Genomic DNA, 14157 nt, shown 5'->3' with positions numbered 1-14157 from the left:
TCTCTGTTATTCAGATTGGATGATTTGTCTTTTTTCACCTCCATTCAAGCTCTCAACTCTTTCCTCAGGAGTCCCCAGTCTGCTATTGAGCCCATCTAAATTTTTTTTTCTTTTTAGATATTTTGCTTTTCTCATCTAAAATTTCCATTTGATTCCTTTTGTGGTTTAATTTTTCTGCTGAAATATTTCACATGTTTACTTATTATGGCTATTTTTTTCCTTGAAATTCCAACATCTGTGTCATCCTAGGGTCTGTTTCTATTGACTGCTTTTTAAAAATTCTTGAGTATGGGTCACATTTTTCTAGTCCTTCACATGTCTGCTAATGTTTTTTAGCACAGATTGATTTTGTTATAGTAAACCATAGGGAGTTTAGATTGTGTTGTCTTCCTTCAGAATGTTTTGAGTAGTGTTCTGGAAGGCATTCCACAGTTATTAGCACTTCTGGTCTTGCCAACTACAATTCTATTATATTAAATGTTAGGATAGGTCCATTTTTATTTCATAATTAGTTACAGGATGTGGTTCTTACTCTGGGTGATGATCCTACTCTAAAAGCATAGTCTATTTGAGCTCTCAAGTGCACGCCAGAAGGGTTCAATGCAATAGTACAATTTCTTTCTGTCCTTCTTTCTCACTTTTCTTTTTCTTCTTATTTATGTATTTATCTTTTTTGGCCTCGGCAAGAACTCCAGTATCTCATAGTACTGAATGATTTCTAATCAGTTCAGTTCAGTCACTCAGTCATGTCCGACTCTTTGGAACCCATGAATCGAAGCACACCAGGCCTCCCTGTCCATCACCAACTCCCGGAGTTCACTCACGTCCATCGAGTCGGTGATGCCATCCAGCCATCTCATCCTCTGTTGTTCCCTTCTCCTCCTGCCCCCAATCCCTCCCAGCATCAGAGTCTTTTCCAATGAGTCAACTCTTCGCATGAGGTGGCCAAAGTACTGGAGTTTCAGCTTTAGCATCATTCCTTCCAAAGAAATCCCAGGGCTGATCTCCTTTAGAATGGACTGGTTGGATCTCCTTGCAGTCCAAGGGACCCTCAAGAGTCTTCTCCAACACCACAGTTCAAAAGCATCAATTCTTTGGTGCTCAGCTTTCTTCACAGTCCAACTCTCACATCCATACATGACCACTGAAAAAACCAGAGCCTTGACTAGACGGACCTTTGTTGGCAAAGTAATGTCTCTGCTTTTCAATATGCTATCTAGGTTGGTCATAACTTTTCTTCCAAGGAGCAAGCATCTTTTAATTTCATGGCTGCAGTCACCATCTGCAGTGATTTTGGAGCCCCCAAAAATAAAGTCTGACACTGTTTCCCCATCTATTTCACATGAAGTGATGGGACCAGATGCCATGATCTTCATTTTCTGAATGTTGAGTTTTAAGCCAACTTTTTCACTCTCTACTTTCACCTTCATCAAGAGGCTTTTTAGTTCCTCTTCACTTTCTGCTATAAGGGTGCGGTCATCTGCATATCTAGGGTGACTGATATTTCTCCCGGCAATCTTGATGCCAGCTGTGCTTCCTCCAGCCCAGCGTTTCTCATGATGTACTCTGCATAGAAGTTAAAAAAGCAGGCTGACAATATACAGCCTTGACATACTCCTTTTCCTATTTGGAACCAGTCTGTTGTTTCATGTCCAGTTCTGACTGTTGCTTCCTGACCTGCATACAAATTTCTCAAGAGGCAGGTCATGTGGTCTGGTATTCCCATCTCTTTCAGAATTTTCCACAGTTTATTGTGATCCACACAGTCAAAGGCTTTGGCATAGTCAATAAAGCAGAAATAGATGTTTTTCTGGAACTCTCTTGCTTTTTCTATGATCCAGCGGATGTTGGCAATTTGGTGTCTGGTTCCTCTGCCTTTTCTAAAACCAGCTTGAACATCTGGAGGTTCACGGTTCACGTATTGCTGAAGCCTGGCTTGGAGAATTTTGAGCATTACTTTACTAGCATGTCAGATGAGTGCAATTGTGCGGTAGTTTGAGCATTCTTTGGCATTGCCTTTCTTTGGAATTGGAATGAAAACTGACCTTTGCCAGTGCTGTGGCGACTGCTGAGTTTTCCAAATTTGCTGGCATATTGAGTGCAGCACTTTCACAGCATCATCTTTCAGGATTTGGAATAGCTCAACTGGTATTCCATCACCTCCTCTAGCTTTGTTCGTAGTGATGCTTTCTAAGGCCCACTTGACTTCACATTCCAGGATGTCTGGCTCTAGATGAGTGATCACACCATCATGATTATCTGGGTCGTGAAGATCTTTTTTGTTCAATTCTTCTGTGTATTCTTGCCACCTCTTCTTAATATCTTCTGCTTCTGTTAGGTCCATACCATTTCTGTCCTTTATTGAGCCCATCTTTGCATGAAATATTCCCCTGGTATCTCTAATTTTCTTGAAGAGATCTCTAGTCTTTCCCATTCTGTTGTTTTCCTCTATTTCTTTGCACTGATCGCTGAAGAAGGCTTTCTTATCTCTTCTTGCTATTCTTTGGAACTCTGCATTCAGATGCTTATATCTTTCCTTTTCTCCTTTGCTTTTCACTTCTCTTCTTTTCACAGCTATTTGTAAGGCCTCCTCAGACAGCCATTTTGCTTTTCTGCATTTCTTTTCCATGGGGATGGTCTTGATCCCTGTCTCCTGTACAATGTCACAAACCTCAGTCCACAGTTCCTCAGGCACTCTATCTATCGTATCTAGTCCCCTAAATCTATTTCTCACTTCCACTGTATAATCATAAGGGATTTGATTTAGGTCATACCTGAATGGTCTAGTGGTTTTCCCTACTTTCTTCAATTTAAGTCTGAATTTGGCAATAAGGAGTTCATGACCTGAGCCACAGTCAGCTCCCGGTCTTGTTTTTGTTGACTGTATAGAGCTTCTCCATCTTTGGCTGCAAAGAATATAATCAATCTGATTTTGGTGTTGACCATCTGGTGATGTCCATGTATAGAGTCTTCTCTTGTGTTGTTGGAAGAGGGTGTTTGCTATGACCAGTGCATTTTCTTGGAAAAACTCTATTAGTCTTTGCCCTGCTTCATTCTGTATTCCAATGCCAAATTTGCCTGTTACTCCAGGTGTTTCTTGACTTCCTACTTTTGTATTCCAGTCCCCTATAATGAAAAGGACATCTTTTTTGGGTGTTAGTTCTAAAAGGTCTTGTAGGTCTTTATAGAACCGTTCAACTTCAGCTTCTTCAGTGTTACTGGTTGGGGCATAGACTTGGATTATTGTGATATTGAATGGTTTGCCTTGGAAACAAACAGAGATCATTCTGTCATTTTTGAGATTGCATCTCAGTCTTGCAGCAGCTTACTTGCTGAGTTTTATGATGTCCCTGATCATGCATCACCCAGGCCTTGGTCAATGACTATCTTAGTCCGGGTTTCCCAGAGAAACGAACCAACAGGATATATACAGGTAAACAGAAAGACACTTATTATGAAAGACTGGCTCTTACAATCACAAAGGCTGCTAAGTCCCACAACCTGCCATCTGCAACCTAGAGGCCCAGGAAAGCTGATGATAGTTTCAGTCCAAACTTGAAGACTTGGGAACCAGGGTAATGATGTAAGTCACAGTCAGAGTCCAGAAACCTGAGAACCAGTAGCACCAATGTCTGAAGGTGAGAAAGATGGATGTCTGAACTCAGAGAACAAATCCGTATTCCTCTACAATTTTGTTCTCTTCAACCCCCTTAACCTCTTGGATGATGTCCACCAGCACTAATGAAAGTATTCTTTTTTTATTCAATCTACCAGTTAAATAACTAACCTCTTCTAGAAACATCCTCACAGACAGACATACACAGAGATGATATTTCACCAGCTCTCTAGATAACGTTTAGCCCAGTTACATTGACACATACAATGAAACATCACAATGGCCACATTTAATTCTTTACATGGGTCCTTTCCTCCGACACACATACCAGTTCTCTCTTCTCCAGCACCATGCCCTGCAAGTTCTACCTCAGTATGTTGAGCTTGTGCCTTATCTCTCTGATCTATGGAAGGAACATGCCCCAGGCAGAGGGAGCTGGGCATTCACGGAGCTCATCTCAGGGTTTCTTCCCTCTCCAGTACCATAGTTCTACATTGCTTATTCAGTGCTTGAGAACAGTTGCCTCATGTACAGACATACCTCATTTTAATGTACTTAGCTTCATTGTGCTTCATAGATACTGCATTTTTTAGCAAATTGAAGATTTGTGGCAAACTTGTATTGTTAGATGACAGCATTTCTTAGTGATAATATATTTTTAAAATTATGATTTGTACAATGATTTTTAGACATAATGCTTTGGCAAACCTAATAAACTACAGTATAGTATAAATGTAAGTTCGGGATCTTCCTAACCCAGGGATCGTACCCAGGTCTCCTGCATTGCAGGCAGACGCTTTACCCTCTGAGCCACCAGGGAAGCCCTTCTATATGCACTGGGAGACCTAAAATTTATGTAACTCATTTTATTGCTGTATTCACTTTATTGCAGCAGTCTGGAACAGAACCTGCAATATCTCTGAGGTATGCTTGTCCAGCTAAGTGTTTATGGTGAGACAATACTTCCAGTAAGTTATTTATTCTCTAAAGACTGGAAGTAGAAATCTTCAATCTTACATTGTAGTAGGGAAGACATGTCGAAAACATAATTGCATCATCAATTGTTTTAATTATATTTGTGATAATGCTATGAAGGAGAAATATAGGAAACTATAGGAGCTTATGATAAAGCTGTTCATAATCTAGTTTGGTCTGTCAGATAAAGTTTTCCTTAGTAAGTGATTATTGAACTGAAATCTCAAAGATGGCAGAAGAGAAAGCCACAATAAGGTAAAACACAATTTCAGACAAAGATAGTAGCATGTAGAAAGGACTGGGATGTATGCTCAAAGGACTGAGAAAAATTAATATCTGACATTAATTGAAAGGATGTTATGAACAGTCACTATACTAAGTGTTTCATCTATTATTTCATTAGATTCTAACAACAGTACAAGATAGATACTAGTACTAATCCATTTTATTGATGAGGAAACTGAGATTCAGATTAAATAAAGTTACCCAAGACCATGGTGCCAGGATCTACCTAGGCTGTTTTACTACCATGCTTGAACACTCAGACCCTCTAAGGGGAAAAGTGCAGAGTGATCTGATAGCTGAGAAGGAGAGACTGGAAGGGACAGACAGAGACAAAGTGAGAAAGAGAACCTGAGGATTCCATGATATCCACATCCTACCTGCTGGAAGCTAAAGCTCTCACTAAGGAGAAACACAGTAAAAATAAGGTAGTCACCATATGGAGAAGGCAGGCACCCCGTTCCAGTACTCTTGCCTGGAAAATCCCATGGGCGGAGGAGCCTGGTAGGCTGCAGTCCATGGGGTCGCGAAGAGTCGGACTTGACTGAGCGACTTCACTTTCACTTTTCACTTTCATGCATTGGAGAAGGAAATGGCAACCCACTCCAGTGTTCTTGCCTGGAGAATCCCAGGGACCAGGAAGCCTGGTAAGCTGCCGTCTATAGGGTCGCACAGAGTCGGACACGACTGAAGTGACTTAGCAGCAGCAGCAGCAGTAGTCACCGTATACAATTTACAGTTAAATATATGCGATTCATGGGGTTGCAAAGACTCGGACACGACTGAGCGACTGAACTGAACTGAACTGATATTCCTAAAACGGACTTTAAAACTATGTTTTGACAACCAAGATCTTTTTAGTATAAAGCCTTTTGTTTTGTAAAGAAAAGACAATGACACCGAGAAGTTTAATAACCTGCCCAAGATCACTTGGCTTGAAGTAATAAAACAGGGACTAGAAACTAAGACTTCCAGCTACTGATTGAAAACAAAAACCTGTATACTTTGTAGTCCCACGTGGGGGTTCAAAAGATGCTCCAGGCAAGAACGTCATTAACTACTAATTTGGGGATGGGGCTGAAGGAAGGGAGATAAACATTAATACTTTAGTACTTGAGAAGCATAAAGGTCCCTTCTCCACACCCAGGCCTGAGGGTCTAGGAACCTGTCAAAGAGAGAGTGAGTTTGACAGATATCAGAATTTAAAGGAAAAGGAAGAAACTGAGAAACCAGCAAATACTTCTTAAGAGTCTGCTGTGTGCCAGTCTCAGGCATGATTGTAGAGTTTGCCTTGTTGTTGTTCAGTTGCTAAGTCCTGTCTGACTCTTTGTGACTCCACTGAGCTGCAGCACACCAGGCTCCCCTGTCCTTCATTATCTCCAGGAGCTTGCTCAAACTCACATCCATCAAGTCAGTGATGCCATCCAACCATCTCATCCCCTATCGCCCCCTTCTCCTCTTGCCCTCAATCTTTCCCAGCATCAGGATCTTTTCCAATGAATTGACTCTTCACATCAGGTGGACAAAGTATTCTTGCCTTGAGAAGCTTATGAACAGTATGAAAAATTTGGCTAGATATCAGGAAGTCCAATCTGAAACACAGAAGCTGAGTAAGAGGTAACAATAGTCTGTCTCCTACTGCCGAAGGTTAGTAGAACATTTCCTCTCTAACTCCTTGACAGGAGAGGGTCTCTGCAAGAGGGGGTGATGCCCAGAGCAATGGAGGCAGGGCCGTGAATCAGGGACAACAGAGAAGATAGAGCAGAGGAGGGAGGGGGTTCTCTCTCTGGAAGGCTGCAAACTGACAAGAAATTTTTATCAAGATGAGTGTGTTTGAACAGTTTTGAAGTTTGCAAGAGCAGGTGTTGTTGTTGTTCACTCATGTTTGACTCTTTGTGACCCCATGGACTGCAGCATGCCAGGGTTCCCTGTCCTTCACCAACTCCTGGAGCTTGCTCAAACTCATGTCCATTGAGTCAGTGATGCCATCCAACCATCTCCTCCTTGGTAGAAGTTGGTAATTGTTGAAGGACCCACCTGACTATACACATAGTGGCATGAAAGTTTAAAAGATACCAATGGAAGAAGCAGAATGTCCTGCTTGAAAAGCTAAAGCAAAATTATCATGTCCCAGACAGGTTTACAAGGAGAGTATACTTAGATAGATGTGTCCCTTTAGAAATGTAGTATGAAGAAGCTAGCCAGAGTCTGCAGTGTGTAAATCAGATTGATTTTACAAGTTTAAAAGCTTCTTTCGATGCTAATCTAGGAAATGAAATTGGGTGTTCTCTTGGTATGGAAAGTGACTCTGTTCACTCATTTGTCAGACATTTATTGATTTCTTCCTATGTGCCAGACTCTCAACCAGCACTTGGCATTATCAAGTAAGCAAGATATTTCACACCATGTAAGTGTCAAGGGCAGAGGAGGGACCTGGTGTGGGAACAGGAAAGAAGGGTGGCGTGGCCAATGGCTGGTGGTCAGGCAGCAGGGAGGATGCTGAACAGTGCTGTCAGAGTGAGGAAGGGCCAGATTGTGCAGGGATTGGGGTCCATGGTAGAAAGTGGATGTTTTTGTTTTTTTTTTTTGAAAGACAATGGGAAAGTTTTAGCGGGGTTTTTAAGTAGGGAAATGATCCAATATGATCTATGTCATCTACTGTCATCTCAGCACAAGATCTATCATATCAGGCTTTTTAGCCAATGGTAGGATGAATAGCTCCAAAGGGAAATAGAACAGTAGCCTTGCACTCAGGACTTTCTATAACACCAAGGAGGGAATTACAATTACAGACAATTACATGTGCCAAGTTCATATTTTAAGGGTGGTCTAACTTTGATTTAAATTGGTCCTTTTGCTTTTTGCTTTGTATTCTACACTTTCCAAACTGATTTGGGGCGGTAATCTATATAGTGACGTGAAGATTCAGGCTTCTGGTCACTCAGAATGGGCAAGTTGATGCTAAGCTGGACAGATATGGCTCCTGGCACCAGCAGGTTTTCAAGCACTTGCTAGCTGGCCCATTGGGTCACTACTGATTTTCCTTGAGTCCTCACTAACTACTTGAAGTCACAGATGCTGCTCCATCTACTCCTGGGTTAACATTTTGTGAATACTCCTTGTGTCTTTTAGAATCACTCTGCTTGAATAAGCCCCATCCATTAATGTCCACATTTGAAGGATGTCCCATCTCTGGGCACATCAGCTTATGCTAATGAAGCTGCATATCAAGGACATCAATTTTCTCACTTTCAGGGAAGGCAAAAAGGTACTAACAGGTGATTGCGGTGTGAATGATTTATGCAGAGCACCCACTCCCCTGGAAGCAAAGACGGGAGTGATGAGTGCAGAAAATGTCACGTGGGCCATTAACACTGCTTTGAATGTTGAAATTTCAATCCAGTTCACTCTTTTTATGATATTTGCTATATTCCCAATTTAAGACCTCCAAAAGTCAGCAAATCTTATTTTTGCTACTCAAAAGATTTATTTGCATGATTCTTTGCTCATGGGGTAATCATGATCTAATGCAACATAAAATAAACCTAAAAGGGAAAACCAGGATTTAGTTAGTTTCGTTTTTTTTGTTTTTGTTTTTTTCCTCTGGGATGCCAACCCTCTGCCTGTGATTGCCTGAGCAAATATGGCTGCACCCAGATCCTGCCTGCCATGGCATCTGCTGACACCCAGAGCAGCATGCCCCAGGTTTCTCTCTGCAGCTGGCATTAACAGAACCCATCCCATATCTTCTAGGTTTCCTCTACACTCAGAACAGCACCAAGCGCAGCATTAAAGAGCGGCTCATGAAGCTCTTGCCCTGCTCAGCTGCCAAAACGTCGTCTCCTGCTGTTCAAAGCAAGTTTGTTTGTTCGTTTTTCTCCCTCAAACTCTTTGTTTTGTTTGTTTAGGTCTGAATGTATTGCAGTTCTCTGCTTCTAAAGAGAATTGATCAATATATTATATTCCGCAAAACAAACTCTATTGATGTGCTCCTGTTTACCTAAATACCAAGGGGAACGTCTGTGCAATTACAAACCACTTCCCATTTGGCAGACTGACAGCCCAGTGTTAATGTCGAGAGCTTTGGCTTCAAAACATTTGGAAATTTATGCTTGATCTGAGGTGTAGGGACTCGGCTCAGATAACTCTTGGGATTCCCATTGCCAAAACTGTTAGTGGAACAGCTGTACATTTTAAATTGCATTGCTTGTCAGTTTTCTGATTCACCATACATGGATTTGTTGTGTCATACTGCAAACATAAAAAAATGTTACTAGGTCTGAAAAGACACTATAAAGTCGAAAATAATTACACAAATGTGACTTTTCTCTGTCCATTCTTTCCCAGTATCATGGAAAAACAAAACCATCTCATACATATACATATACATTTATTAACTTATAGTGGGGTTACATGCTGATAAAACCAGTGGGGTAAGTTGAAAATATTTTAAGTCTAAAATGAATTCAATACACCCAACCTACTGAACATTGTATCTGAGCCTAGCCTACCTCATGTGCTCAGAACACTTGCATTAGTTGGGCAAAATCATCCAACATAAAGCTTATTTTATAATAAAGTGTTGAATATCTCATGTAATTTATTAAATACAGTGCTGAAAGTGAAAAACAAAATGGTTGTCTGGGTGCAGAATAGTAAGCGTATCAATTGATTAGCCTCGTGAGCTCATAGCTGACTGGGGACTATGGGTTTCTACCAGTTGCTGCTCTCCCCCACATCACGAAAAAGGATCTACCAGATGGCCTATTGCCAGCCAGGGAAAAGATCAAAATTCAAAGTATAGCTTCTACTGAATGTATTTCATTTTTGCATCATTGGTGAAGTTTAAAAGTTGTAAGTCAAACCAGTCTTGGGCCATATATATAGATAGATAGATATATGTATGTATACATATATACCTACACATATGCATACACACACAAATAAATGTGTGTGTACATACATACATACATGCATACATATGTGTACATGAAAGTGAAAGTGAAGTCAGTAAATCATGTCTGACTCTTTGCAACCCTGCGGACTGTAGCCCCTCAGGCTCCTCCGTCCATGGGGTTTTCCAGGCAAGAATACTGGAGTGGGTTGCCATTTCTTTCTCCAGGCAGTCTTCCTGACCCAGGGATCCAACTCAGGTCTCTTGCATTGCAGGCAGACTCTTTGCTGTCTGAGCCACCAGGAATCCCATATGTGTATATACGTATACATATAAATATGCATGTCTGATATTTATAGATCAGTCGATAAGGTTGGAAACGCAGGCAAATTTGATGCTGTCTTGAAGCAGAATTCTCTTTTCAAGAAAACTCAGTTTTTGCTTCAAGCCTTTCAACTCATTGGATGGAGACCACTCACATTTCCAGGGCAATTTCTTAACCAGGTCTCCAAAATACCTTCAGAGCAACACTTAGATTAGTGTTTGATTGCATAACTGGGTGTTATTGCTAGACAAGTTGACCATCAGACAACTCTCCATCCTCTTTTTCCTCCAACTTTGTGGCATTCTTAAGGAGTAAAATATAGAGGATATGTAAAGGGATACCTTCTATTTATTTCATAAATATGCCACAAGTTATTTATAATGAATATTTACAAGCATTCTATGTTTACAGTCTTTCATACACAGTTTTTTCAAGCACAAAACAAGTGTTAGAATTAGATAGAGAAGGTGGCGTTCTTTGCCAGTGAGGAAGCAAAACATTAAGAAGCTAGAGGGGATATTCTTGGTGTAGGGCTATAACCCATAACTTCACCTATTCTCTTTTCCCTCACATCATTTTGTAGGAACTAATGAACTCAATTCTTATTGTTCAGTCCCTAAGTCATGTCCGTCTCTTTGCAACCACACTGGCTGAAGCATGCCAGGCTTCCCTGTCCTTCACGATTTCAATGAATAGTGAACTCAGTGAGTGATTTTAAAATGTGAATGCTCTAGAATTCCACTATTTTCAACAACACAAATAAAGAAAATATGGAAATACCTCAAACAACCCAATATGTGCAGTCAAACTTCCCAGAGTAGAATAGTAATTTATTTCAGCGGCACTGACCCAAGTTAATATGTCATAATAAAAAAATTTGATTAATTCATTTATTCACTCAATATATATTTATTATATGTCAGTTCCTGTGCTGTGAGATAGAGCAGTAAATAAAACAACCTTTAAAAAAGCATTTTCCTACTACAATCTTCTGTGGGGAAAGTGAGCAGGATGAAATTATTTTTATTAATAATAATCCTATGTACAAAAACTATATAGCTAAGATACATTGCTTTGATTTGTTTCCTTCATTGTGTGTACACACACACCATCTCACAAACAAAACATAATCTGCCATCAGCACCCTGGAAGGCCACAATTCAGAATGATGACAAAACCTCAATTCTACATAATATTGAAGCCGTGGACATTTTTATTGCTACTATTTGTCAGTGAATGTTGGTTATTAGAGCCATTGCTTTGCCCCTTGGAAGCTTAAATAAAAATTGCCAATTTATCAGATATTTACCAAAAACATAGTCATCTGTACAAAGTAGACAAATAAAATGAAACTTTCCAATGGGTCTCTCTATTCACTTGAAGTGAAGTGAAGTGAAGTGAAAGTCGCTCAGTCGTGTCCGACTCTATGTAACCCTATGGACTATACAGTCCATGGAATTCTCTAGGCCAAAATACTGGAGTGGGGAGCCTATCCCTTCTCTAGGGAATCTTCCCGACCCAGGAATCGAACCAGGGTCTCCTGCATTGCAGGCAGATTCTTTAGGAAAGAACACAATCACCCTGTCCTGCTAACACTCTTCCTGAACCAGTATTGCAGAAAGCCACATCCCTAAAGAAGTGATCGCAGAGGATGCAGTGCAATTTTCAACTAAGTGTGAGAAAAAGGACATTTGTTAAAAAGAAAAAAAAAAAAAAAGACATTAAAAAAAAATCAGCAGCCTGACTTAAAAGCTGATATTTTTATAAAAATGAGATGTCATAAAACTGACTTTTATTGAACCCATATGAGATATGGCCTATGATTTGTTGATCCACAAAGGTCTGCAGATTTTAAACTCCCTCCCTCACCAGGCACCACCTTCCCTGTTAGCCACGAAGAAAAGAAAATCCCAGCATGTCGAAGTAGATGACTTGAAAAGGAGACCATTCATTTCATTGCTATATTAGAAAAATTTTACTCATATGATTATTAGACCCCTAACCATGATCTGGGCCCTAAGCAGTTGGGCACAGGACTGAAAAGATGACATGAAAACATGAGGCAGGAGGCAGGTGCTTGTGGACAAGGACCAGAGTGACAGAGAACCCAAACCCCAGGCCACCAGGAGGAAAATCAAGGGCACCAAACATCTCCAAGGGGGGTCACAGAGAGCCCCTTGATGAAGTCTGACTTGACTGAGAGAGTTCCGGGCTTCAATCACCTGCACAGAGGCTGCAGAAATATTCTCCACCAGATCCCGTGCAGCTTCAAAGCTAGAGAGCTGAAAATTACTTTAATAAGAGGCCAATCAATATTGTGGACTTCCCTGATAGCTCAGGTGGTAAGAATCTGCCTGCAATGCAGGAGACGCCAGTTTGATTCCTGGGTCGAGAAGATCCTCTAGAGAAGGGATAGGCTACCCACTCCAGTATTCTTGGGCTTCTCTTATGGCTCAGCTGGTAAAGAATCCACCTGCAATGCGGGAGACCTGGGCCTGATCCCTGGGTTGGGAAGATCCCCTGGAGAAGGGAAAAGCTACCCACCCCAGTATTCTGGACTGCAGAATTTCATGGATGGTATAATCCATGGGATCACAAAGAGTCAGATACAACTGAGCGACTTTCACTTTCACTTTTCAGTCAACATTGTCACTCAGTCATGTCTGGCTCTTTGCAACCCCATGGACTGTAGCCTGCCAGGCTCCTTCGTCCGTGAGATTTTCCAGGTAAGAATACTGGAGTGTTGCCATTACCTCCTCCAGGGTATCTTCAGGACCTAGGGATCGAACTCACATCTCCTACACTGGCAGGAGGATTCTTTACCACTGAGCCACCAGGGAAGAGGCCAATACTCATTCTAAATTTCATTTTATGTTCTCAGGAAGGCAGAAAACAAAGAGTTTTCATTCCTTTGGCAGGAATGTGAGATTTATCAGTATTATGCAAATTAAAATAAGAAAAAAAAATGTTTTCTGTAGGAAAAGAAACAAGCTTCTGCTGAGTTACGGAGCACTTAGATCCCCCAAACCAGAGAACCCAAGAGTTTGCAGGGAGCCTTGCCTCATCCAGATCCCTGACAGACTCCCTCTGTCATTACCAGGGAGCAGCTTCTTCAAGGAAATACCTCTTTGGTATTTCCTGCTTTTTCAGGGAAGCAGGTGGCTGCAGAGCAGTCTTCCTCACGCTGAGCCCAAAGGCAGCCTTCCTTTAACTTCCAACAGTATGGATCCTGGTTCTGCCCTTGACAGTAATCTGCGTGTCTACTCCTTCTTCCTTCTCCTCCTCCTCCTCCTCTTTCTCCTTTGGAGTTGACAGGGTGAGTGTTTTATTTATAAAAGTCACTCATGTTCATGGCAGCCATCTGGAAAGTACAACACACAACACGTGACATATTCACACTACACAACACACAGTCCTACTATGCTCCTTTACCTTGAAGTGCGTGCTCAGTTGCTGAGTCATGTCTGACTCTGTGACCCCATGCACTGTAGCCTGCCATGTTCCTCTGTCCCTGGAATTTTCCAGGCAAGAATACCGGAGTGGGTTACCATTTCCTCCTCCACTACATTGAAGTAACAACAAATAATAAGTGACATCTTTTTTCATAGAGGTGCATTCATTAATAATTGCAACCATGCCAAATATTTATCCTTTTCTTACATCAAATACTTTCATATGTACTAACCTTATTATTAAAATGTAAATATCATTTTAATGGCAATCATAATATTACATTATATAGTTACAGTATGTTGTATTTGACTGCATTCCCTGGCTTTTGAATATTTAGATTTTCCCCCTTTGCTCTTTTTTACTTATAATATAAATAGCACTGAGATAAATATCTCTGTATATATATCTACACATTTAAATTATTTTCTACAAATTTAGATTATTTTGTCCCAGATTTGAAATTACTGGATAAAAGAATTAAATTACGTGAATGCAAGCTTCCTCATGTATATTAGAAAATCATTTTTTGAGTTAGTCTTTCAAATATTTAAACACATTACATATTACCTCTGGAGTGTTTTTTAACATAGGCTAAATATCCTCAATATTTGG

The 14157-nt window shown here is 40.7% G+C and overlaps 1 protein-coding gene across 5 annotated transcripts in view; it reads left to right on the top strand.

The window, feature by feature from the left end:
• KCNIP4 (potassium voltage-gated channel interacting protein 4) overlaps positions 1-14157 on the top strand; it is a 1307639-nt gene that overhangs the window by 1169434 nt on the left and 124048 nt on the right. Inside the window, exon 2 of one of the 5 annotated variants that reach the window (XM_027544167.1) lies at positions 8627-8728. The exons of the other annotated variants lie outside the window; for them this stretch is intronic. Within the exon in view, the coding sequence (XP_027399968.1) occupies positions 8627-8728 (102 nt within the window). The remainder of the gene's footprint in view (positions 1-8626; positions 8729-14157) is intronic. 5 annotated transcript variants of the gene reach the window in all.

The sequence above is a fragment of the Bos indicus x Bos taurus genome, chromosome 6 (genome assembly GCF_003369695.1).
Source record: "Bos indicus x Bos taurus breed Angus x Brahman F1 hybrid chromosome 6, Bos_hybrid_MaternalHap_v2.0, whole genome shotgun sequence".
Lineage (NCBI taxonomy): Eukaryota > Metazoa > Chordata > Mammalia > Artiodactyla > Bovidae > Bos > Bos indicus x Bos taurus.
Note: the sequence above shows the minus strand (reverse complement) of the source record. Positions and strands in the feature narration are given on the sequence as shown.